This window comes from Neodiprion fabricii, chromosome 6 (assembly GCF_021155785.1).
Source record: "Neodiprion fabricii isolate iyNeoFabr1 chromosome 6, iyNeoFabr1.1, whole genome shotgun sequence".
NCBI classification, from domain to species: Eukaryota; Metazoa; Arthropoda; class Insecta; order Hymenoptera; family Diprionidae; genus Neodiprion; species Neodiprion fabricii.
This window is the reverse complement of record NC_060244.1, coordinates 24,246,113-24,270,749: the sequence shown is the minus strand read 5'-3', so window position 1 is coordinate 24,270,749 and position 24,637 is coordinate 24,246,113. Positions and strand designations below refer to the sequence as shown.

The 24,637-nt window shown below is 35.5% G+C and overlaps 3 protein-coding genes across 10 annotated transcripts; 1 reads left to right on the top strand and 2 right to left on the bottom strand.

Moving 5' to 3' along the window:
* Window positions 1-340: 340 nt before the first annotated feature.
* Window positions 341-2,530, bottom strand: LOC124184729 (probable 39S ribosomal protein L49, mitochondrial). 2 transcript variants are annotated; one of them, XM_046574771.1, is made up of 3 exons: window positions 2,370-2,530; window positions 924-1,113; window positions 341-699 (listed from the first exon to the last, which is right to left on the bottom strand). In XM_046574771.1, the coding sequence occupies exons 1-3, from the start codon at window positions 2,382-2,384 to the stop codon at window positions 425-427; spliced, it is 480 nt and encodes a 159-aa protein (XP_046430727.1). In that variant the 5' UTR covers window positions 2,385-2,530; the 3' UTR covers window positions 341-424. The 2 variants fall into 2 exon arrangements, with proteins under 2 accessions (XP_046430727.1, XP_046430726.1); XM_046574770.1 differs by lacking the exon at window positions 2,370-2,530 and adding an exon at window positions 1,765-1,896.
* LOC124184719 (protein PF14_0175) lies at window positions 1,893-15,568 on the top strand. 5 transcript variants are annotated; one of them, XM_046574748.1, is made up of 8 exons: window positions 2,144-2,269; window positions 3,588-6,957; window positions 7,246-8,543; window positions 9,019-9,094; window positions 9,665-9,927; window positions 10,104-10,259; window positions 10,607-10,920; window positions 11,095-15,568. In XM_046574748.1, exons 2-8 carry the CDS (start codon window positions 3,612-3,614, stop codon window positions 12,698-12,700), a joined length of 7,059 nt encoding a protein of 2,352 aa, XP_046430704.1. In that variant the 5' UTR covers window positions 2,144-2,269; window positions 3,588-3,611; the 3' UTR covers window positions 12,701-15,568. The 5 variants fall into 5 exon arrangements, with proteins under 5 accessions (XP_046430702.1, XP_046430704.1, XP_046430703.1 ...); XM_046574744.1 differs by adding an exon at window positions 3,180-3,327 and having other exon boundaries at window positions 2,166-2,269; window positions 3,588-8,543; XM_046574746.1 differs by lacking the exon at window positions 2,144-2,269 and adding an exon at window positions 1,893-1,994 and having other exon boundaries at window positions 3,588-8,543.
* Window positions 15,569-17,674: 2,106 nt separating this feature from the next.
* Window positions 17,675-24,600, bottom strand: LOC124184723 (4-coumarate--CoA ligase 1-like). Of its 3 annotated transcripts, none has more exons than XM_046574757.1 (7): window positions 24,050-24,600; window positions 22,676-22,852; window positions 22,036-22,367; window positions 21,623-21,769; window positions 21,243-21,491; window positions 20,878-21,155; window positions 17,675-20,692 (listed from the first exon to the last, which is right to left on the bottom strand). In XM_046574757.1, the coding sequence occupies exons 1-7, from the start codon at window positions 24,365-24,367 to the stop codon at window positions 20,367-20,369; spliced, it is 1,827 nt and encodes a 608-aa protein (XP_046430713.1). In that variant the 5' UTR covers window positions 24,368-24,600; the 3' UTR covers window positions 17,675-20,366. The 3 variants fall into 3 exon arrangements, with proteins under 3 accessions (XP_046430713.1, XP_046430715.1, XP_046430714.1); XM_046574759.1 differs by having other exon boundaries at window positions 24,421-24,598; XM_046574758.1 differs by lacking the exon at window positions 24,050-24,600 and adding an exon at window positions 23,269-23,578.
* Between the last annotated feature and the right edge of the window lie 37 nt (window positions 24,601-24,637).

Sequence of the window (24,637 nt, the reverse complement as noted above, 5' to 3'; positions counted from 1 at the left end):
CAATTGTTGAATCCCTCAAGCAATATAATTTTATACGTCATAAAATTTTACTGTTGACAAATAACAATTGACAACCTCGTTTTATTTGTAATTTAAAGAATTCGTATGCTCTATTTCATTTGTTATTAATAGAAATAAATACTAACTGTAATATTTGCACAATAATATGAATTTTGATTATTGCCCTTTACTTTAGTACTTTTATGGCTGCAAAACTCATCTGACATTTCCCCGTCATGTTTGACTTTGTTTTTGAAGATACTAAAAAAACATTGGTCTACAAAAATAACGTGAAACACTACTAAAGCCATAAGTAGTTAAATCCAAAATAGGCATCATGTAATTATCAATAACAATAATAGTGTTTATTCAGCTGATTAAATATACAACAGATTGTGTACATCTATTACCTAACTATTTAATTTTAAAGGCCTTTTGTAGTCAACCATTCTTTAATGTGGATGACTTGGTCCCCTTTAAATTTTAATATGCCTGCAACTTCGTGAATTTGGGTACCAATTGATTTTCCAGTGGTTTCTTCCAAGTGTTTTTTCAGCTCAGCTTCGAGGAGCCATATATCTCCTTCAATTTTACGAAGGATTGTTATTCTGCGCATACCTCGAAACGATCGATGAAGGTAAACTGGTTGTAAATAGTTCCTGGTTCTGCTAACGAAATATGGTAGCTTCAGAGCATCCTCTGTGGAAAAATGAAGTTAAAAAGACTGTATGATTTTTATTGTACAATATTGGCGAATTGCTTTAACAGTAGCATTTGAACAAATGTAGAAAATGAATTAGTATTTATGTATTTCAAGTTTATAAATTAATTCTTTCGAATTTGATTCCCGGTAAACATGTCGTGAGTAGTAATTATATCATAAAATTGCAGAATTTAATTATGGAAATGTGATTTCTTCTGACCAGATTGAGGCGCCCAGCCTGATGGATACTGCTTGGCTGTAGATGTCGGAGCAGGCGGTACAGTTTTTGGCGTCAGGAGTCGTTCCACATATAGCCATTCCTGCGGATCTTTTGAAATTTCAAAATCTGTGTACTGAGACGGATCCCCTACCTGTGGAGAGCTTTTGAAAGAGCTATACCTTTCTTGAATCTGTAAAATGATTTAAGTAAAATTTTTCCGTACGTCATGAACAAAAGTACATCAAATTTCAATCGATGCTCATTAAAGAAAAATGAATCACTTAATTTTGTTTCTAGATATTTTAGTTCGCAAAGGATCAATTAGTTTTTTTCCTTTCTTTAGTTACTTTTTGCTTATTAATATTATGACGTTTATACAAATCTATTTAAAAAGAGCAACGATGAAGGCAGGAGTACTGTTTGGAAACCAAATTAACTGAATACAAGGCGTACAGAATGGCAAAGAAAAAAAGACAGCGGTATTCAAAGTCTCAAAGTATCCTCAGACACAAGGACAAACCGTGTTGTGCTTTTTTAGAAATGAAAAAATATCGACATTTAGAAAGATCAGAAGCTGATTCATTGCCAATCAAAGATTATTTTGAGGTTATACTATATTGCTAAAAGCGTAAAGCACGGTTACTTATGATGGAAATATATATTAATATGATAATAATGAAAAAGTGATGAAAATTTCGTAAAATGACACAAGTAGTAGAAGATAAAGGTTCGTCGTCAGGCCCTTCCCACGAGCTACGTGGAAACGGAATTTTAGAATATTCAGAGGAACGATACCACGTCCCGAGAGTCAAAATTAAAACACGAAAAGTTAGTCAAGTACCTTGCAGTTGTTGTAAAGTGTATTTTTCGTTAGATTGCTAGCCAAGGTCTTTGAAAAAATATGTGAAAAGCAGGGTCTTGCGAAAATTCTAAGGGCAGCCATTTTAACTTCGGTAAATAAGGGTCGGTGGCCGCCATTAATGTGTATGGGCGCGTCTCCTGTTCGTTCCTGAAATTCTACCGTAAATCGAAGCGTCGGGAGTGTTTTTTGTAAAATTGGCGGATCCGTTAGTAAGTTCCTATCGTGAATAAATTAGCACGGTATAACAACATATCGTGTAAGCGTCGTTATTAGCTTTAATATTGTTAAATAAAGCAGGCAAAGTTAGCGCAAATGTAGTATATGACTTAGGAGACTTAATCATCTTGTCGTCAGATGGTGTTAGCGTGAAAGCAGTAGGACAGCGTACAGACACCCTGAAACGGGATCGTGTTTTTCTCGAGTGTAATATTTTCCATTTTGCCGAAAAAACGACGCACTTTCGGGACAATTTTTGGCCCCAGAGGTGAGTTATCGTTATCCTTATTCTATTGAGTACGAAAATTCCCACTCCGGTGGTTTCAAACTCTTGTAATAAGTCGTACAAGTATCAAGTCAGTGCCGACCTTTTGTTTATCCATGATAATTTTTTCGCAAACATTTTTTCCGAGATTTTCACAATTATCGTCAAGTCACTGTTCAATTTTCAATCTCAGAAGTTAATATGCCTTCCTCGCTTAGTTTTGAGACAAAAATTCACACCGTTCGAGCTGCCTAACCGGAGATATCGGTAAAAATATCATCGGCATTTCCCTGGCTGAGAAGAGGTTCACGATGTATCCGTGTAAATGCAAAGTTTGTCACGTAATTTTTCTGACGCCAGGGCCGCATCAATTAACCCCTGAACAATAATTTTCCCTTACTGTTTCGAATATTGCTAGCGTAACAATGCAGGTTACTTGTAGAATTTTTGTACATTCAGATGTTTTATTGTTATAATTTTTATTGCCTGTTCGTAAAGTCTCCGTTCATTCCGCATTTTCGTAGTCTACCTTGTGCATGGCTGTAGAAAGTATCACATGGCAACTAGTCTCCATTCTATTAGCACGAATATGGCTCGTTTTTCCCCCCTCAACTTTTGTAAATGTCTTCAGTTTTTTTTTTTTCTCCCATCTCGTATTCTATTTCAGACAATTATTTAGGATGAATTTATCAGTTCCAAATATCGTACATGTTATTGATCTCAAAATGAGTCTAGTAGACATGTAATGTTTGTTCAGATCAAAATATTTCAAATTTATTTTCTAGCAACTCTAGGTACTCATTATTTTTATAATTAGTTCTTTGGATGTAATAAACTTTTCAAATTCATACCAAATCACAATTATTTTGTGGGTTATAAAATAGCTGTATTGTTTTATTGCTGGTATGTGCAGATGTGAGTTAACGTTAACACCAGGGAGATCTGATTTAAAACATGTGCAAGTTTGATACGAAAATTCGAGATCTGTGGGTAAACTTCTTCGTGCTTAAAGAAATAACGTCTGGAGCTTCGCTTTCGCTCATGTACCTTTGTACTCGAAGGTAACTCAAGGCGACTGAGAATTCTAAACCAACTATTGTCCACTCTAAGCAACGGTAAAAAACATAATCGAAAAAAAAAAATGAACAAACGGACCATAATACATAGCATAGAATTTTTTAAAGGGATGTATTCTTAGAAATATAAATCAATTATAAGACTAACTTAGAAAGCCTAGCTGACCAAGAGCCAGTGACATTAATTTCCCAGTTGTCAAGGCAAGCCTCTTTAGTATTAACATTGGATATGAACGGGATTTCAGGAGCCCAATGTGGGTGGAAGTGAGATGGCATCCAGGGAGAAGAGACCCCTAGCGCCTTCAAAGTCCAAACAGAAGGTGAATAATGATTGTACATCACCATCAGTCGAGCAGAAAAGTAAGAAAGGCAAAGCTCAAACAAACACGAGACAACAGCAAATTGCACAGGATATTTTAGAGGCTGTAGCTACTGATAGTCAACTCCCTGTGAAAATAAACGCAAACTTGCCGCGTAAGAAAGCTATAAAAAATTTACGGCACAAGTCAAAACTTCAAGCCACGAAAAGCAACCTTATTAAGGTTAAAATCACTAAAAAAGTACCGATCAGAGCTTTAAGAAAAACTAACGTGGAGACGATCAGGGCCGTCAAAGGTAGAAGAACGAAAAAAAATCTTACAGACGTGAAAAATCTTGAAAATAACACTGAAGATCCTGATAACGATAACGGTATCACTAAAACTGGTGCTAAGGGAAATAATAACAGTGTTAAATCTGTAAACACAACAGTCAGCACATTCAGAAATAGTCTGAAGTCAAAAAAAATTAAACACCCTATCAAAAGCACAGAAGTCGATAATAGTATCATTGAAGTCACAGGAAAGGAGACCGACAGTACTAACTCGGGTGCAATAAGCTCAAGAAATAGTCCGAAGACTGGGAGAAAAATTAAAATCACTTATAAGAAACTTCAAGATCTTGAAGCAGAGCAGACGGAAGATAGTACAAGTTTGGAAAGTGAAAATAAATATAGTAAAGTTTCCAAAGTAGGGCCTGTTAAGAGATCCAATAAGGAAAAAGACAATAGTACAAAGGCTGTTGAAGATACTGCAAGCTCTTCGAAAATGCTTAGACTCAAAAGAAATACCAGTAAAGAAAGAGATATCCAAAACAATACTAGGAGTCCTAGCATAATAGATACAAAAAGTAATAAAGCTATACTTGACAATAAAAATTTGGTTGATCTTACAATTGACGAGGTTATTTCCACAACTGTTGTCAGATCAGTCGTAGAAGAAACACAAGGATCGGCAAAAAAGACAAAGAAAGGAAGAAAAATATCAGAAAGGCCTGAAAGATTATTATACGAAAGTGAGATCAAGAAAGAGCCAGATATGGAGGAACTGAAAATCGCAGCAAATGAAAGTAGTAAAGAGTCTGACGCAGAGACACTAAAGCCGAGCCAAATTTTAAAAGATATGAGCCAAAATAGTTCAGACTGTGTGAAAAGTACATTACCAAGAACGAGATATAATCGCACATTGGTACAGAGAAGCCTTCGAAACGGTAAATTGCGTGGATCTACTGAATTTGTTACGTCCCTAGAATTGGAGGGTAATAAACAAAACAAATTGGAATCTGGAGATCAAACTGGATCTGATACTTGTCCCGGTGATTCATCGGGGGACATAACTGAAAGTGACCAATTTTTTTACGAGTCAAATTTAGATAGTGCACAAGGCATGATGGATTCAACTAAAGCTGAAATCCCGAAAAACAATGATGATGTCGAAAACAATGCAACTGGGATAGGGAACAATAATAATAACAACAATGGAGAGCGAGGAGAAAGAATGTCTGAAGTTGGACCAACATTGCGCTCTAAAACAAAAGCTAAGACTATAGATTCTACAGCTACAAGTTTGGATAGTAAATCAAGTAGTGACGCTAAAGCTGACGAAACAAAAGTCGTAATGAACAATACCGGTACACACGACGAGTTGATAAAAAGTACCACTATAGAACAAACACGTAAAGAAAATACTCTGGTAAATATCTTGGATAAACCAAAGAGTCGCCGGAGTAGTTTGAATATCGAAATGAAGAAAACAGTTGGATCGCACATTGATCAAATGATAGAAAATATAAAATTAAATATTGCAAAATCAATTGAAAGTAAAATTTTTGGTCCTGAAAAAAGTCTCGTTTTGAGTAAGAATTTTGAAATGTCAAAGACTGAAGAGATCGTTGCACCCTTGAGCACCGAATTGCAGAAAAAGAACTTAGAGGAGAATGATGAAGACGTAAATGCTCCAAATGTTTCCAAGAGCGAAATTAAATCTGAAAATTCAGAAAATTCGGTACCCAAAGTTGCAGATACCGCTAAAGAGATTGAGAAAATGGTAATGGGTGACATGGAAATTGCTGACACACAGTCACAGGAGAGACAAAAAAATTGCAGTGACAATGGCAATGTAGCTACCGCCAGTGGTTTAGTCGGAGTCTGTAAATTAGAAAATATCACGAATAGTGGAAATGCCTGTGAGGACTTTTCAGGGCAAAAGGATCTCCATAGTGGAAATTCTGGCCCTCATTTGGTATCTACTAAAAGTAATGAGATCTCTGGAAAGTCTACAGAGGTGCCCGTGGAAGGTGTTAATGAGGACCAATCATACAAAGGCGAAGATCAAGCTGCAGGAGTGGATATTATGAAAATGTTGACTAACACCAGAACATCTGATGTAAATAGTGAAAATTTATCGGCTACTACTAAACAATCAGTTGAATGTAGTAAGAGTCAGTCAAACGAAATTCAGTCTTTGCCAGAAATCAGTATGACTGTTGAGAAGCAAGGTAAAAGATCGTCTATGCTTTTCGAGAAGCCAGAAAGTGCTGATCAAATATCTGCACAAATTAAGAAAAATTTATCCATCGATGCTAGTAGCTCACAGGCGAGTAACAAAGATACTCCCCGCCACACATTGAATTATGAAATTTTTAAACAAGAATTGAAAGAAGTTCATAAAAATACAGAATCAAGTATCCTAGAAATTGAACCAGTAACAGAATCGAGGAATGTAAATTCTGCTTTGAAGTCATTTGGAACAGGAGCTCAATCATTAGGCATATCAAAGAATATTGAAACACCAGTAACAGGCCAAGATAATACTATGGAAAGTGTTTGTTTATCTACTACGATACAATCTGAAGAATCGGAAACATTGGAAAGTATTTCTAGGGAAGTGGAAAGATTAGTGGCTGAAAGCGAATCTGAAAATAAGAAGATTACCAGCTCATCACACCGACCGTCAAGTGAGACAGATAAAAAGAAGGCTGAGGATCATTTTACAATTAAAGATTCGGAAAATTGTAATAAGTCTTCTGACAATATTAATGACAGTGTGGATTCCGAATTGGAAACAAATAGGTTTTTAGAAGTGCTGGAGTCTTCTTTTACAGATTCCGATATTTTGACAATGATACCAGAAATCAGCGAGGTTCTAGCTTCTAAGGAAACATCCCGAACCGATGCTATCCCTTCACAAGAGATTTTAAACTCTGAGGAATCAGTCAATGATGCTGAACGGTGTGAAAATGACGAGGTTGCTGTTGAAAATCAAGATACAGTCTGTGATCATCCTTCGACGTCAAACGGTCAGGATAAAATACTGAATAGTCCAAATTTGTCTGTAGCATTAAAATTGTCACATGAAAATAGAGAAAAGTCATCAAATATACCATCTCAAGATATCTCTCAGTTTTCGCGTGTTAAAGAAACCGTGGAATCACAAAATTTAAATGTAGAACAAAAGTCAAACAGCGGAGAAAAGACGACAATTAGCCACGATGATTTGAAGCGACAGAAAAATCTTCTCAAGAACCCAGAAATTATAGAGCAATTCGATAGAAGCATTGAAAACGATCGATCTTCGACTGTTTCAGGTGAAACATCATCAGAAAAGCGAACGAACAGCCAAGAAAAAACGCCACATGAGTCGAATGAGACGTCACATGTCGATACGTCCAATGGTGAGGGCACTATGAAAAAAGATTCAAGACTTGACAACATCGATAAGCCAATCACTGCTGAAGAGCAATCATGCTTAATCGAGGAGAACAAACGTGTTTTAAGGGCGCGGGATAGACAAAAGAAGGTGGAATCAACTCGAAAATCCCAGGAGACTGTTCAGAATGCAAAAGTGTTTGAGCAATCTAAACCAATGGTCAGTATATTGGAACTTGTAAAAAATGCTGAAGATGTTGACAATGCAGAAATCGTAAAAGAACTAGGGATGCATAAAAATGATAGTTGTCAAGAATTAACATTAAACAAACAGAGTAATTCTGATGGTGTGACTGCTATCGGCGAGTTAGACAGATCAGAGTCCGATGAACCATACCCAGTTGAAAATGAAGCAGTGCAAGGGTCTCTTATTCGAACCCGGCGTGGTCGGGAGTTGAAAAAGCGTAAAGATGAGCAGCAACAGAATCAGAATGTTCAGAAACCAAAACGAAGTAAACGAGAAAACAAGAAATCAGATCAGCAGAATAAAGAAGAAACTCTTTTGGATAATGAAGTTGCAAAAATAAATGAAAATACTCAGTCACTAACGGAAAAATATGAGAAATCTTATAAAGAGGGTGGAAATTTCAGAGGGTTTTCTGAAGGTAGCTATAAAAACATATTTAGCTCTGGTAAAGTTCGAAAAAATGATAATGATCGAAGTCATTCGGAGACTGATTTGGAGATGGTTAAACTGGAAATGGAAAACGTCGAACTCATCAAGAAAAGATCAGGAAATATTCCAGCACTACCAGACGTAATTGAAGGAAATTCATCCAGAAATTCAGAAGCAAATTCGGAAAATGACAAAAAGATTGTTGAAAACACGTCGAAGACACCCGAGACATTGCAGAAAGATTTGGATGAAAGTTCTACGTCCAGCGAATCATCGAGTAGTGTTGCAGCAACACCTAAGATATTAGAAACACCTGAAGATAAAGTGAAAAAAGAATCTATTTTACGACTACTTGGTTTGGAGTCACTGGAAAAGGCAGCAGAACGTTTGAGTCATCAGAAAGCTAAAAAGGAACAATACACAGGGACCTTAAAAACCGTTATTAGGGTACAGAAAGAAAAAGACAAGAAGCGATCACGATCCCCACTGAAAATGGTTTTAAAACAAGGCCGAAGCGATGGAGATGGAGACTCGCCAGAGTTTTACACCATTCAAAAGGAGGTAAGAGGTTTTTCAATCCATCAATTTCTCAACACTTTTATTGGTTGGTTCAAGTCGAGTTATTTACTAAAGAATTCTTTTATTTTATATACCTGATCTATCACGTATGTAATCTGTGTAGCCATAAATAATTTTGTTACAACGTGAATTAATTCCTGAACATGTAATCAATAGCCTATAGTCATTAATACCAAATGGTTTACTTATTACATCTTGCGGGCAATTAACTGATTAGTACAACGTGATATTTCATTTTTTGTTGAATTTTTGGGGACAATTTTACAGGATAAATGTAATAAGTTGAGTTTATGCTAAATTTATAATTTAGATTCTGAAATTAGAACCAGTTTTAACACGGTAAATTTTTGGCAATTTATGTCATGATTCTATTTACTAGTAGAGCCCAATCATACCTGATATAGCTGAACAATGATTTTAAACTACGATTTAGATTGACAGAAAAAAACTTTTTCAGCTTGGAACCAGCGGCTTAGGCGACAGCAGCTCCGGTGCGAACCGCAAGTTCTCTACTAATCACAGACATTCTTGCGGTAATCTTGGTTGTGGGCATTTTCTAATAACTACATAATCACACCTCTTTCTCTCGTGCTTATGCAAATCTCACAAATTTACAAATCATTCATCATTTAATCAAAAGTTTAACACTGGAAAGGAATGCTGTATGCGCAGTAGATTGTGAAAAATGCTGTAACACACATTTCCTGTTTAAACTCGTTAAATATATATGAAGGTAATACTAAGAATGAATCGAAAAAGCTTTTAATAGTAAGGAAATTAGTACAGCAATCTTTTATCTAACATTTCTACTCAAATACGATCATTTAATTATATGAAGTTCAAAAAGATTGATTATATAACAAGCATGCATTTTGAATCATGTTATATTACATTTTCTGAGTACAAATTTAACATTAAATCAAACAAAAACACGAGAAGTAATTGCTTCAAACGTAAAAAATTGATCTCTTCTCATTCAATTACCAATCATCTTCAAATTAAAATTTCATCGTTATTGACTGCAAAGAAATATTCTCAACACATTAGGTTTGATTACGAAGAGTATGTGCTTTATTTTGTAATTGATGTTTCGGTAATTTTAGATGAAGATCCAGAAGAACCACCTTCAAAAGATCGGCAATCACTTGTCATCCCAGAGAAATCATCATCGTTTTCAATACATCCAGGTCGTTTGTGCGCAGATGTGTGTTGCTACTGTTTTGGAAAGTTTGGTTTATTAGATACACCTATGCACTTGGCACAAATGAAATCTGATGAGCGACGCAAAAAGATATTGAATATTGATAGGTATCTTACGAAAGATTCCTGTCTTTGCGATGCTTGCTATCGTCATGTAGATCGAAAGGTAACAATAATTTCCGCATGTGGATATTAATGATTAACTATTGACAAATTATATCTTCAGACAGTTCGGTGATCTATAACATGAGAACCTTTTAACTTTTTGTCTTACAAGTGGGTAAGATACTATATTGACATGGTAAACATCAGATTACAAGTTCGTTTTTTCAATAAATCAAGGCAAATACCAGCCCTACAAACATGCAAGCCAAACCTGAAAGACAACATCGGCAATTGATGGTGTCCAAGTGTTCTGCAAGAGAGTGCAGGGAACCAGCTAGGCATCATGTGAAGCGACGCTGGCTGCTTAAAATCAAAGCTGGGCTCCAAAACGAGGCAAACATTATTAATATTATGAACTGTTTTAATTAGTTCTTCACCATATTAGTGGCTACTCTTAGTCAATCAGTACATTTATTAAATATTCAGTTAGCCGCCTTTGCCAACTCAGTGGAACTTCTCTAGTATTCACTTGGTAAAAATGTTATTTTCCAAAAAAAGTGGCTTCTAAGCCTTTAAATAATTAAACTGTGATATAATTGAAATCTTAATTTGATGTATTTGTGTTCGATTCGTCATTCCGATAAAGCAATATTAGGCATTTCGCGTTCTTCTAAGTTTATACTTGGTTTTATTTTTCAACTATAGAGGCTCTGTGTAATGTATATTCTGTGTTAATATAGGTGGATATAGATTGGGAGTCAAGTCAGCATACGTCAATGTCCTTTTGCGTGAATCACTATTCAAAGATTGAAAGGTTCCTAACTTGTGCACTTTGCAAGCGTCGTCTTGCCAGAAACCATACTCATCAACTGGTTGCTGCTGAAACCGATGAGTTGAATGAGCGCCTCAGACATCAAGGAATACCAGTGCCACTTTCAACTGGTACCTTTGTTTGTAAACTCTGTAGGTATTTTACTCAGCTACAGCTCAAGTACAAAGACATTGAGAACATGAACGCGAACCACAAATCGTTCTTTAAGAGTTACAGAAAGCGGTGAGTAATTTTTTAATCATTTCCAATTTACGCTTACAAGAACCTTTTTTTATCGTAGAAATATCTAGAGTCAGGAAAGTGAGAGATTTTGATTTGGTCTGCTTGATAAATTTATGTGTTATATTGTAACTGTTAGTAATCCGTTGATACAAATTTTATTTTTATAACTTACAGGATTTTGCATTACCACGATATTGAAGTACTCGAAAACGAAGAAGAAGATTTGTCTTCCCAAGGTCAACCTACCAAAGACAAAGATAAACGAAAAAAGTCAAAATGTGGACAAGGTAAGGGTGGTAGCTCTAAGTCCCTTGACAGCACCCACAATTCCGCATCGGAAAAGTCGACTCCAGAGCCAAACAAAAATGAAGGAATGAATTTTGAGACAAATAACCATGCTTTTGGCAACCAAAATTCAACAAATGAGAAAAACCGTGATCAAGATAGTACCGCCTGTCATGACATCCAAATTTTGAATGTCGAAGATTCAATAGAAAATTTGAAGAAACGGAAATCGCATGATATGCAGACTTACAGTAACAGCCCCACGGTTTCTTCTGGCGATGCTAACGATCTTGTTGAAATATTGGCTATGGATAAGGAAGTAACCTTAACAAGACTACCGAAAAGAGCTAGAACAAACAGTGATATTACTCCTGTTGTTCAAAGACTTGGGGCTAATCCCTCCATCAGTGTACGCACGCTCTTCCCTGGCGAGGAGGAAATGAATTTGCATGCAAATGTTGAGTTTAACAGTGTGCGTGAGGTCACGCCGCAGGGATGGGAAAAGTGCGCAACAATGATACAGTATGATAGAGATACTAAACTGCTATGGCAAGAACTACAAAGGCCGTACGGGAACCAGAGCTCGTTTCTCAGACATTTAATACTTTTGGAGAAGTATTACAGATCTGGAGACCTAGTATTAGCCCCAAATGCATCTAGAAACGCCATCAACTATTCTACTTCAGTACAGAACCGGCTGATATCTTATGAGGGACCAGAGAAAGTTGACGAACCTATCATGGAACCGATTTCATCGGAGTTCGCTAGTCCGCGGAGATTGAGCGGTGGTTTCGTGATGGAGAGAGATAGACTTTCCATGCCAAGTACCAGTTCTTTTCTGACAAATACATCAATGAACTCGAATGTGGCTAACTCATTTTCTAATTCAACGAAGACAAGTCCACCGCGGATATTGAAGTTTAATTCGGGTGTATCAATTATAAAAAAACCCCCACCAAATCTGCATCGTTTGAATTTACCCTCGACTAGTACGAGTAATGCAAATAGCTCAAAGCGTAAAGACAACCGAATGCCAGTCATGTCAGGTGGTAAAGTATTCCAGTTGAGTGAACCAGAATTTAAAAAATTACAGCAGTTGAAGAGACAAAAGCAAATGCTTAATGAAAAACAAATGTCGAATATTAACTTGACAGGCAATAGTGGTGGCGCTGTTTCTCCATCAAGCCTACCTAGTAGACCACCAACACAATATCAAAAGGCACAAATAGCCGCGCAAACACAATTTCAAAAACATTTGCGAATGCAGCAAGAAATGCTAAACAGACAGAGCAGAAGTGATTTTGAACCATTAATATGTGATGTTCGATCATTGACGAACGAGAATAACCCAACACAGAACCTGTTGAGTAACTTGAATTTACCAAAATCAATTCAAGTCACTACAAAACCCCCGAATCCGATTCCAATAATGCCAAAAATTCCGAAATCTCTAACCGTGATACCCCAAACAATTACTAGACCTACGGATAAATGAAAGAATAATATAAACTTTTTAGTGATTTGCACCTTCTATTGGACCACGTTATGCATCAAGAACCATATCATGACAATTTTACGTTGTAGTGAAAAAAAGGAAACATGAGGATTTTTCTTGTTACATTATACAATACTACAAAAAATACTAGGCAAGTTTTATTTTCTTGCGGTCATTGAATTGTTTTTTATACACACACATACACACACATTATTTATTAGTAAGAGTATTGAACATTTTCTTTATCGACGTATACAATCATTGTGTCTTTAATATGTTTCATCATTATATATTAAAGCGCGGGTATTGCGGTTTTTAATTGTACATTTTTTTTTTTAAGTACAGTTTTCCTCGTATGATGAGAATTAGTCTAACAGGGCGCTTCTCTATTTTCACCAAGTTCTGATCAATGCCTAACTTCTGACGATGCATAACAGGGACTGATTAGGCATGTTTCGAATTCGGATTAGGATTTTGAAATCTCAGAATTACCAATGATTAAAATACCTTGATTTCGGATACTGAAAACAGACTATAGTTTTTTTTGCTCTTATGTTGAGTTGTTGATTTCTGCGAAATCAAATATTTGTAGAACCTATCCAATGTACAGATAGGCATTGCTATCCTAATTATAATATTCTCCCATTTTCAAAATATTTCAAGAGCAGAGAATGTGTGCAATTAATTTTTTCATCTTTAATTGCAATATGTGGAAAATCTAATGTATTTGCGAAAGAAACATTAATTAAATATTCTAAAAGTGAATTTTAACATTTGAAATCAATCAAAATCTTGAGTGGTTGTATAGGTGGAGAGACGATACTAAAAAAAATATGAATAATCTGATAACTTATCCTAACATAACAGCAGACCTAACACCACTGAATATATCAATGTTCACTAAGAAAAGTGCCTAAACAATGTGAGAACATATTAGTTGTTATTGACCTAGTACGCTAAAAACTGACTTATAATGGTAGATAAATATTAGTTATTACCTAAACAGAACCATATCAGCGCTACCTAAATAATTTTTTTTACACATATAATTTAGGCTGCGGATGTAGAAAAGGAGTGTTGGATGTCATTGAGATGATTGCATTACTGATTGAGTTGCAGTACGTTCGCCATGCGACTTATTCATTGTTATACTGTAACATAATTTTATCTTTTTTACCAATCGTAGATTCAGCGTTGCATCTGCTGATGACTATCTAAAAGGTGCACGAAATGGTTGAACATGCCCCATGATTTCTGTAACAGTACTGCTGAAACAGAAATTCACTCTGGTGGATCCTTGACATCTAGCACTCATTATGTATTATCTATACTTTTAGATTTAGAAGAATGATGATTAGCCTTTTACCTTTTAATTATTATACACATAAAAAATGAATGCATCTCCAGCAAGGAGCATAATAGTAATCTGTAATTATAAACGAAATTAAGTCTAAATAGTTAATTGAATTCTAGGACATGCGTTGAGCTTATTTATTACAACATAATTATAATGTACATAATTAATAAATAATAACAATCATAATTCGCATAAGATTCCTTAGTTTTATTAAAAGTGGTAAACTACAATGAGTACAGTCTTTGAAACCCATGCTGCACGGCAATAAATAGCATATGCCACCATTCAGAAGCGATTTTTCACGTTCTTTTTGTATAAAAATTAAAAGTGTTCTTGGCACTGTAATTACCATATATTAATAGACTTGTTTTCCGTGCAGTTACCTTGGACGTCATTTCTTGAGATTTTTTTCTTTACGGTTTACTGTTACTATACTTAATCCTCGAAAACTGTAGTCGAATAATGAAATGTATCTGTGCATGGGCACCAAAGCCTGTCTACTGAGTGATAGCTCAACTGTACAATAAAAGCTAAGTGCGTAAGGAGAGAGTGTCGGATCTCGTTGTGAACGGCAAGAGCTTTTTGTTTTTGCGTCATTAGGATTAGGTGCGTTTATACACTTGGAGTATGGTATAAAATTCACATGCCCATTCTTTGTTGATGCATAATGATGTAAATATTGTTACGAAACAATACTGCTTTGTGTCACAAGATACGAACTTTAATTTATTATATTTATAACATGTTTCTAATATGTAAAATCATCTTACAGATATTACAGTCATTTTCTTTCCTGCATTGACGAGAAATGCTAACAATTTGTACACGCATTGGTATGACAAGCTTCTTTTTTTATTCTTCTCTTTACTACAGATACTTATGCTTGAGACATTGTTAAAAGTTATTTGCAATAATAAACATTTATGCTAGTGGTGAAATTGAACAAATGGCTGTGTAATATTTTTTAATCTACTTTATATTCGATGTAAAATGTAAAGTTCGAATCGTTTGACCAAAATGCCAAAATATGTTTGCTATATCTGTACATGGATGATTTGAAGCATTAGTAATTAAGTATCTATATGCTTTACAATGTTGATATGTTTTGACATTATTATTAATGGCACTGTTTCAAATCAAATTGGAAAATTAATGAAAAATGTCGAACCCTTGTAATTGATTGAAATGTAACTTGGTGTATGGTATATTAGTTTAGAAAAAGATCAAGTTCTTCAAGTTTTATCTGTTATCCGACACTCTGCATCCTAGTTTCTTGTGAATTAGAAAATGAGAAGTAAATTGAGAAAAGGTTTGAAGAACCGTTACACTAAAATGTTGCAGCAATTACCTGCGTGAAAGCTACTAATTATTATGTAACAAAGTGTAATACAATGCAAATTATATAGATACATTATACATATAAATTCTCTATTTTACTAAGGATATTTTTGATATATATGAACATGTATATATATATCGAATTCAAATTAATTATTTCAAACGCTCGATAATCAGTTATTGTTGTTAAAGGACATTCATGTCTCAGATTATAGGGAAAGAGAGCACTTGATACCAGTGTTAACAACCGAATATAATTCTTCACCTATCGCACGGCAAAACTTCACTGTAAATATATGCGAATGATATTCTGCATAAAGTTGTCAACTATGAATAATAAGTCTCTCGTGTTATTGCAAATTACTAAAATTACTTTCAACGTTCGTGTGTATATGAAGTTTTTATTTAAAGACCTTTGTGAATTGTGACTACCCATCGATGTTAATTAGTTACAATTTTATTCTGTTGTATATTTCACTTGGTACCGGGCACTCTTCCCTGTGTTACACACTTAGATCGTATGATAGATGTACGAGCTAAGCTTAAGTTTTAAGAATTCTATTTTTCTGGTGGCAGAGGGTATATCTATTGTAAAATGACTGAGGAAAATGATATGACGACGTTGAATGGGCGTTGTAAAGAGTGATATAGGACACTTTATCCAATTTCGAGGGTAGCATCTATTTAAGAAAGGGTGGAATTATGTATAAACCTTAGAACTCTTTGCATATTATTCCCAGTAATGGAAAGTTATTCAGCTATATATCCATTCTCTAATATCATTTGAAGCAGGATTGAATTCTTGGGCAGAATAACAGCGTTAACATGCAACTCCTATTTGTGAGGTATCAGTATTCGCTCCTTAAAATATAGTTGTTCCAATACCTGTGCATAGATAACTTAAAATTTATGATTTTTTATTGATACTAGCAGATTAAGTTTTTACCAAAATCTTCTGAGAGTTTGCATCAAATCGAAATTGGAAAACTGATATGCCCTTGTCAGTATCGTAGAAATGATACTGGCTGTACCGGCGAATATAATATATTCGTCGCAACGACGCTGTCATTCTGCTTGAACGTTAAATTCTCCTTATTTCGTGTTATTAGTCATTGACTATTTTGCTAATAGCGCTATTGAAATCTTATTCCTGGTCTATTATGGTTGAAAAAAATCATCAAAGTGTTTCACTATATCACAAATGACAGGAATGAAACCAATATGATGCCTTTCAGTGAACCATGGGCGATCTTGTTTGTACCTTTTTTGTAAATTTTTTTTATCAAGTTACGTACATGTACTAATAGATTTCAAAGTCTAAATCTTGAAAACGACGAAGTATTTTTCGAATTGTTAGTGCAGAAATTATCTCTAAGATTATAGTATTTGACGTGTGATAACTCTCGAAAATTTCACACTCTGCTTAAATTGAGAAATGAAATGTTTTCAAGTTGTTTGTCGGGTAATTTTTAAAACTGGCACTTTGAGCTGTCTGTAGCTACCAAGAAGTGCTTCGCGCAACACATAATTATGAAAATAGTAACTGGACTATGTTCTCACAATCACTTACATTTGAAAAATGCTAACAATTAATCCAGCAAAATTAATCCGCATCCGTATTCGGGTATATCCGAGTATCCATGTAGTAGAGTCACGCGAAAAAAAAAAATTAATCGCCCATGGCTCACTTTTATATGTCCTAATTTTAGATAATTCGTTGATTTTCACGGAATCATTTTACTCGCTTTTGTTGTCTTCCACCAAAGTGTCTTGTATCGCTCGATGGCACTGCAGCATGTATCATAAATAAGTACGCATATTTATAATAACTAGATTTGCGCGCAAATTTGTACAGTTTCAAGATATTTTGATAGCAATAAATGCATCGTTGCGACTCGGAGAGTAAGATTTACTCCTGAACTATTTAATCGCGGGACTCAATGTTTGGCTCAGGTTGTATATTTTGAAACGCAATGGGGATCAGGCATTTCACTGCCATGTTAGGAATTATTTCTCTAGCTTCCGTTAGAGAAATCAAATCGTACCAAGATGTAGTTTGCGTCGCACATAATATTGTTTTAGAATACCTTGGTACCTGTGTCAGAAATTGCTAAAAAAAAATGTCCTAAATTTGATACCTAAACTGCCGAACAGAGTTGCAAGCCTGTTGCTACACATTAATATATATATATATATATATATATATATATATTTGTTGTAATGAAATTAAAGAGATTGATTGTATGATTTCCGTTTTAGAAGCATTTTTTGTAAGTCAATCTAAAGAAAGTAAGTTGACGATGGCAAAGATAATGATCAGCCGATATTTTCAATAAAGTACTCAAATTTATCCAATATTACAGTAAATACCACTGGCAAGGATTTCACGTAATACAAACGGACTTGACTGACTGTAAGAATCGGCATATTTTCCCATTAGTGACAGGATAAAAATACCGTGCAAAAGATTACTGTTTTTGTAAATAGGTGCTACCTATTTCATGTTCAGTTTGTCGCGATCGGCAATTTTGAATAATATAAAAAAAATTAATCGACATTATGAATTTGTCTATGTATATTTTGTACTGCACGTGTTTACGACTCCCAAAAATTTTGAACTACGAATTTCAAAGAGCGATCCGATCACATCTCTATAATCCCGTAAACATATGGACTTGCAATTACATGTTAGACACCTACCCCGGAGATTTCAATCGGGATTTTGATTAGTAACCAACTGAAATTGCGATTGTATGGATATGTTGCAAGGTTTCAGACGTGATGTGTGATTTGTAATTAAAATTACATTTAAACGTGTGAAATGTTAATTCAAATAAATTAACGTCAGCGCACCTGAGTTTCGGTTATGAAATTATATTATTAAAATTAATATTAACATACGTTACAATTCTTATAACTAATTTTGTTTATTTAGTTGTATTATGTAATAGTTATTATTAGTTCCCTTTGTATATATTCGCAACATTCAATAAAAATACAAAAAAAAAAAAAAATAAATACAGAAAACATCAACAATAAAACCTAATAACTATTATATCATCTATAGTTATACATAATTAAACATTAAGCATCAATTATAAACGATTTAAGTTTGAGTTACAACCATCATCACCTACTTACTTTCCATGACCAGTTTCGAACGTCTTAATGACCATGCAAAATGAGCGACGTGATTGTCAGGAAAGCTAAAAGACAACAGTTATTAGAGATGATTGATGGGCGAGAGAGAAAAAAGAGACCGACATGAAGCGCCGAAGCGAGGCAGAATAGTAACTTTTAGTTGTTTGACAGTTTTGTTATTTCATGTTTTTAATTTCCAATTCGCTATTTCACCATCGTTTGTACGTACCTAGCAGAGAAGGCCTAGTTAGATGTTACCTTGTACTTTGCACTAGGTAATTACGTATAGCGTAACGTGTAAATCTATTTTGGTACGGACAGTTTCTGCGTAGCTTCTCTGAGCGAGTACCAAAGGTGCGAATTCTGTGTGCGTTTACAGACCAGCTTATTAGTAATCCGTGTGATGTGAAGATACATTGTTGGAATCGAGAGTCCCTAAGCAGTAACAGAGATTACTCTCGAGTACGTGTTTCGAACCAAAAATGATAGATTCGTCATTTTTCGCATTCCCATTGACGGAAATTATCGTACTTAATTCATACACACAACTTTTTTCTTACTGAAATTTAGTGTAATCTATGAGCTCGGGGTACGGATTTGTACCCACGTGGAGGGTTTTTCCCGACACGCCACACCAAATAATAATATAACCAAAGCAATTGAAGTATAATGTTACCTTCAATATAATCTTTACAACCAAACAATCGTAATAGTTCTAGGTCACTAGAATCATTCATACGCCTGTACAATGAAACGAGTATGATTGGCTGGTCCGAACCTTTTCGAATTTTAAATCACTAATTAACGGTTGGCTCGAAAAATAGGAAGTATCTTGTTCGACACGCAACTGCTTGACAGTAGGCGGTTGTATTCCGAACGTAATTGTATACCAGTATAATTATTGGCTTCGTGCAATTTGAAATTATAGCTCGTGGGTGAGCTATACCCTTAAACCTGTACAATACTCTGTACAATACCTTACAATTCGTTAGTAAGCAAGAGCATGTCGTCATACGTTTTATGTATTCTTCGAGTGGTTAAATAAATTTAGATACATAAAAAACAAACTCAGCAAATTCCCAGCAATGTACAATTTCAAACAAGATTACCGAAGCAGACAACTTTTACTTTTCCACTCCTTTGGTGACATAAGAAAAGTATCGGTCTTGGTCGAAAATCACTCTTTCTAATTTCAACGAATCTTTACGTTTTCGAATTTCTAGAACCTGAAAACAGGTTTTTAAAGACATGTCGGTCTGTCTGCCTGTCCGACAAACTCTCGCGATGATCTCGAAACCGGCTGGATGAAAAAATCTGAAACTTACAAGATTTTACAATCACAAGATGAGCATGAAATATTGCCATCCCCCGTTTAATTCGAAATTCCGGTTCTAGCGGTAATGAATCGATTTGCAATACTTTACCGACAAACCTATACTTTTACCGCTTTATTACTTTTTCTAAAGGAACGGTTTTGTTTAATGTAGTTTATTTATTTATTGCAAAAGAAAATTATTTATTATTCTTCATAAAAAAATATTTATATGTTTTTTATACTTTATCATTTTTTTTCTGCTGGTAAACCTATACTTTGTCTTTTTCGATGAAAAGTATCCCGAAGAAACGGTTTTTTTCGTTTAGTTTCATCTTGCGTACAAAAGATACTCTTAAGTCTTAAAATTAAAATAAATTTAATTTTAAAGACGTAAATTTCTCACACTACAACTTCATATTATAAAATGTGCGAGAAACAGCTGTTTCTTATAAAACTTGGAAAAACGCTTTGTCCGATCAATTTCATGAATTATCTTACAAGTTGCATGTACCCGTTTACATGTCTTTAAGCTGCCGCCTAAGTATTTTACCGGCTGTGCTCTTCGGAATTACATCAATGAACTTGACTGAACCCAATTGTTTATAGCTAGGAACCCGTTCAGCAATGAATTTTTTAATTTTATCTCCATCAGATTTTACTCCGGGTTTACAAACTACGAAGGCTTTTGGCATCTCTCCATATTTCGGATGAGGTTCTCCGACTACAGCCGCGTCTAATATTTCATCATTAGTTCGCAGTAGCTCTTCCAGCTCAGCAGGTGCCACTTGAAAACCTTTGACTTTTATCAACTCCTTTATTCGATCTTTGATCATTACACGACCTACAACACGGAAAAGAAAATTCATTACTACGATTTCGTAGGTCATTTATATTGTGATAATATCACGGTTCACGCTGTATTAGCGGGGTATGTAAAAGGAAATGAGTTTTAAGAATCGTTCTGAAAAGACAAACAATAGACGGACGAAGTTGTTTTCCGTGTAATTTTTAATCATTTCGATTCACCCGTTTCATCGAAGCAGGCTATGTCGCCAGTTTTGAGCCATTCTCCATCCAAAGTATTCGCTGTAGCCTCAGGATTCTTGTAATACCCTTTCATTACTTGGGGACCTTTGACGTACAGTTCTCCTGTTTCGTTAACTCCCATATTTTGTCCGGCTCTCGATTCTTCTAAATTAACAATTCGTAAGCTCGTATTGGGAATAAGATATCCAACTGCATCCAAGTTGTCTATTCCGTTGTCGGTACTCGTGACAACAGGAGAAGCTTCGGTAAGACCATACCTGAAGAAATTGAATTACTCGATGAGTTATTCGATCAAGTGCGTACTGTAAAATGTCGATTAATGGATAGTATGCAACCGAACTTACCCTTGTGATATCGGTATATCACGTTTGGCTTTCCTCAGTACTTTCTGTACACTCTCCGCACCAATGGGTGCAGCCCCTGACATGATGAATTTAAGAGTCTTCAAATGATTGTCGGTGACCAACTCGCTGCTTCCCAAAAACAGTATCATTGGAGGCGCCGCGTATAATATGGTCGATTTGAAGTCTTTCAGAGAGTTCAGAAAATTTTCTGGGCTGAATTTACGTACGAAAACGATTTTAGCTCCCACGCTGAATGAAAATCAATATCGTGAGCATAAACTGTACAACAGTTACCTGATTCTATGTAAAGAAACATTAGGAACTCGTCTCTTGGAATCACTGTTTTTATCACTATACTACATATCTGTGTATGTATGTACCTCAAGTAATTAAGTATTACCACAACTAATCCATAAATATGAAATGCTGGTAAAATCAGAGGAACCACTTCTTGATGAGTTTCGGTGGTTTCATGTGCAGGATATACTCCTTCAACTTGCAACTGCTCACAGTTCACAGTGACATTCCTGCGGATGGAACATGAAGTTGAAATTGAACGGATCACCAGTAGTTCACATAACGTTATTGACTTCGGGCAGTTATTTCAAGTCTTTCGTGTTTGGAATTTTAAGTTACGGAAGTGTATGGTATTTGACTGAGTAACTGGACTTTATTAAAGGAATCACTCCCAGAGTGTATTCTAATTCACCCGCACATATTCGGTGCCCTATATCCTCGAGCATAGTTGCGTAAAAATTCGCCAATTACGGAGGTTTAAGTAAACTATGAGTACCGGTGACTGATTTCCACGCCTTTCGGCAAACCCGTTGTTCCACTCGAGTATGGTAAGAATAAAACATCTTCATTGGTTTTTCCCGGAATTGCGGATTCACTGAATACTTCAACGGAGTCTGATATCAATTCACTGAATCTGATACATCCCTCCGGTAACGGGTGATTTGGTTCATCCACTATGATTGCAGGCAATTTAATATTTGAACACCCGGCAAGGCTCGCTTTGACAACTGGATATTGTTCCGAACTAGTAATTACACCAAAAGCTTCAGAAGCTTGTAACTGTCGACTGATTTCCTTTGCCGTGGATATCGGATTCATCATTGTGATCTAAAAAATGTAAAGACTGGAGACGTGTAATTGTTCGGTGCGACTGGTTTCATGAATTTACAAAAGTGCTGTAAAATACATGTAACTATGCACCTGGGAAGTTGTCATGATAAAACAACCAAACCTTATTAGGGAAAATATGCCACGAGTTCTCGTCAATTCGATATCTATATACTATATTCATATCTTTATCTTATCTCAAGAGCAAATGTTATTGAACTATTTGTTATTGACTCATTTATTTTTGTTTCGCTGTATAAATATTTTGTTTACGTTTCTTTGGAACATGTTGGAATTGCCAAACTTACGCTAATTCCAGCTTCAGATGCTCCCAACACAATTATTGCGTATTCCACTACATTTGGCAAAACAACGGCGATGGTACTGTTAGGATAGAATTTGCATTTTCTCAGAGATGCTGCAAATTTTCCACTTAAGGTACGCAGTTCGGAATATGTATAGGATTTACCGGTTGTTGAGCAAACCTACCGAACAAACATTGAACAGCGATTATTATTTATTACGCCTGTGTTATACGGTATCATTAACAAGCTTGTATCGATATACTTCGATTGAATTCCGTGGAAAAATAAGGCAATTCTCGTCAGCTGTAGAAATCTATCATTAACTGATACAAGCCAGTTATGAATTAGTTTCAGTATATTGACAGTGAACTACTTGTGAAGATTGTTTTGTTTTCCACAATCGCTTCTATTCACCTAGCAAATTGTTAGATATGAGCTGCGATAGTTGAAATGTGGATATAACATGAACCTTATACTAAGTTCCAGATTATGCATCTATAGGCAGGTTCAAGTATCGGGTGATAACAAAGTCACTCTAAAGTTTCTACACCCATATAACCACTTAATGTATAATTATTTCTGTTCTCTATACGTACGTGTATTTTAATTGTCACGCGGAATTCGAAGTAGCTTTCGATTTCCGTCTTGTCAGATCGTTGACATTGCATTTACGATTCTATTGGTATTGATCAATACTACGCGGCAGGAAACGGTGAGCCTTGAACTCTAGGTGAATTAATAAATTGCAGAGAGAAAACACGGCGATAGACTTATTGCAATAGTACTTTGTGTACCGAGGATCAAAATTTATATGCAATATTACATATCGCGGATATAAGATTAACTTTTAGATGATAATGAATTGATTACGATGTTTGTTGGAAACCGGTGTTACTTATCCGACCGAGATAAATTTCAACGATTGAGCAAATCTACTTATCAAACAGTTAATTAAGAACATGTTTGTGATATGAATGAAAAATTATCAACGATTTGATATTAAGTATTAAGTATACGTAATAATATGTGATAACCTTATTTGTGTAATAATATTTTAACTCCACCGTTTTCGAGGTACGAAACTTTAAATTGAAAGTGAAACCATATAATGCCTGGAAATTTTTTTTTTTTTTGCATGCTTAGTAAGACTTTTAGAAAATTTAAAGTTTTTCTCGTGCTTTGTTGATGAACGGTAAGCAATAAAGTTGACAAAGCACAAGCGAGTTGGCTCCGCGGCGCTACTCGAGCAGTGCGTGGGGGTTTCAAACTTTACCGTTGCGATTGCTGGCTATATAATGCTCGACTCGATAAGTTTGTACATACTCTTATCACGGTTTGGAATGAGAGGCGTACCGCTAACTCACTCTTGATTCTTACCACTGCTGTTTTACTTGGCCATCGTTCCAAGTTCTTCCAAATATATTCATGTAAAAATTCTCGGGGAATGTTGACGTCTGGAAACGGACTACTGACAACATTGTCTTGATCGATTCGCAAGTTGTTCCTCGTAGCGTACGGTGACTTCTGAATTTCAGAGTTTCGCTTAAAAGCGGTAGTAAATATTTCTCTACCGTAGTTTTTATTCACGGCAGAATATATACTTTGTCTGTCGGGAGAAAATTTCACCGGCGGTCGGATATTGTGACATCTCAGTCTCAATGCTGACCGGCTTAGTAAGTAACACCAATTTGACATCGTCAAGCACACTTTATGGAACTAGATTTATAAGCGTATATTACTACGCTTACGTGCACCGAGTTACGTGCTATAAGCCGATGACACTCGGCGATGTTCGATCACGTACGAGGTAACGAATTAGAGTTAATCAAAGTCAAGTAAGACAAACCGCCGATGTAAAATGCCGATGATTGCAATTGAAAAGTATTAAGTATTGTGCACGCAAAAGTGGCGTATGCTCAACGAAACCGCTCTTAACCGCTGCGACAAGCCGACTGAAAGGAGCTT

Coding starts and splice junctions, on each gene's coding strand:
- LOC124184729 (XM_046574770.1), bottom strand. CDS start 1,866: ATGGCTGCCCTTAGAATTTTCGCAAGACCCTGCTTTTCACATATTTTT. Junction 1,114..1,764: donor CACTTTACAACAACTGCAAG/GTACTTGACTAA, acceptor ATCATTTTACAG/ATTCAAGAAAGGTATAGCTC. Junction 700..923: donor AGGCTGGGCGCCTCAATCTG/GTCAGAAGAAAT, acceptor ATTTTTCCACAG/AGGATGCTCTGAAGCTACCA.
- LOC124184719 (XM_046574746.1), top strand. CDS start 3,612: ATGGCATCCAGGGAGAAGAGACCCCTAGCGCCTTCAAAGTCCAAACAG. Junction 9,928..10,103: donor ATCGTCATGTAGATCGAAAG/GTAACAATAATT, acceptor CAATAAATCAAG/GCAAATACCAGCCCTACAAA. Junction 10,260..10,606: donor AAGCTGGGCTCCAAAACGAG/GCAAACATTATT, acceptor GTGTTAATATAG/GTGGATATAGATTGGGAGTC.
- LOC124184723 (XM_046574757.1), bottom strand. CDS start 24,367: ATGTCAAATTGGTGTTACTTACTAAGCCGGTCAGCATTGAGACTGAGA. Junction 22,853..24,049: donor GGCCAAGTAAAACAGCAGTG/GTAAGAATCAAG, acceptor TTTGTTCGGTAG/GTTTGCTCAACAACCGGTAA. Junction 22,368..22,675: donor CATCTGAAGCTGGAATTAGC/GTAAGTTTGGCA, acceptor TACATTTTTTAG/ATCACAATGATGAATCCGAT.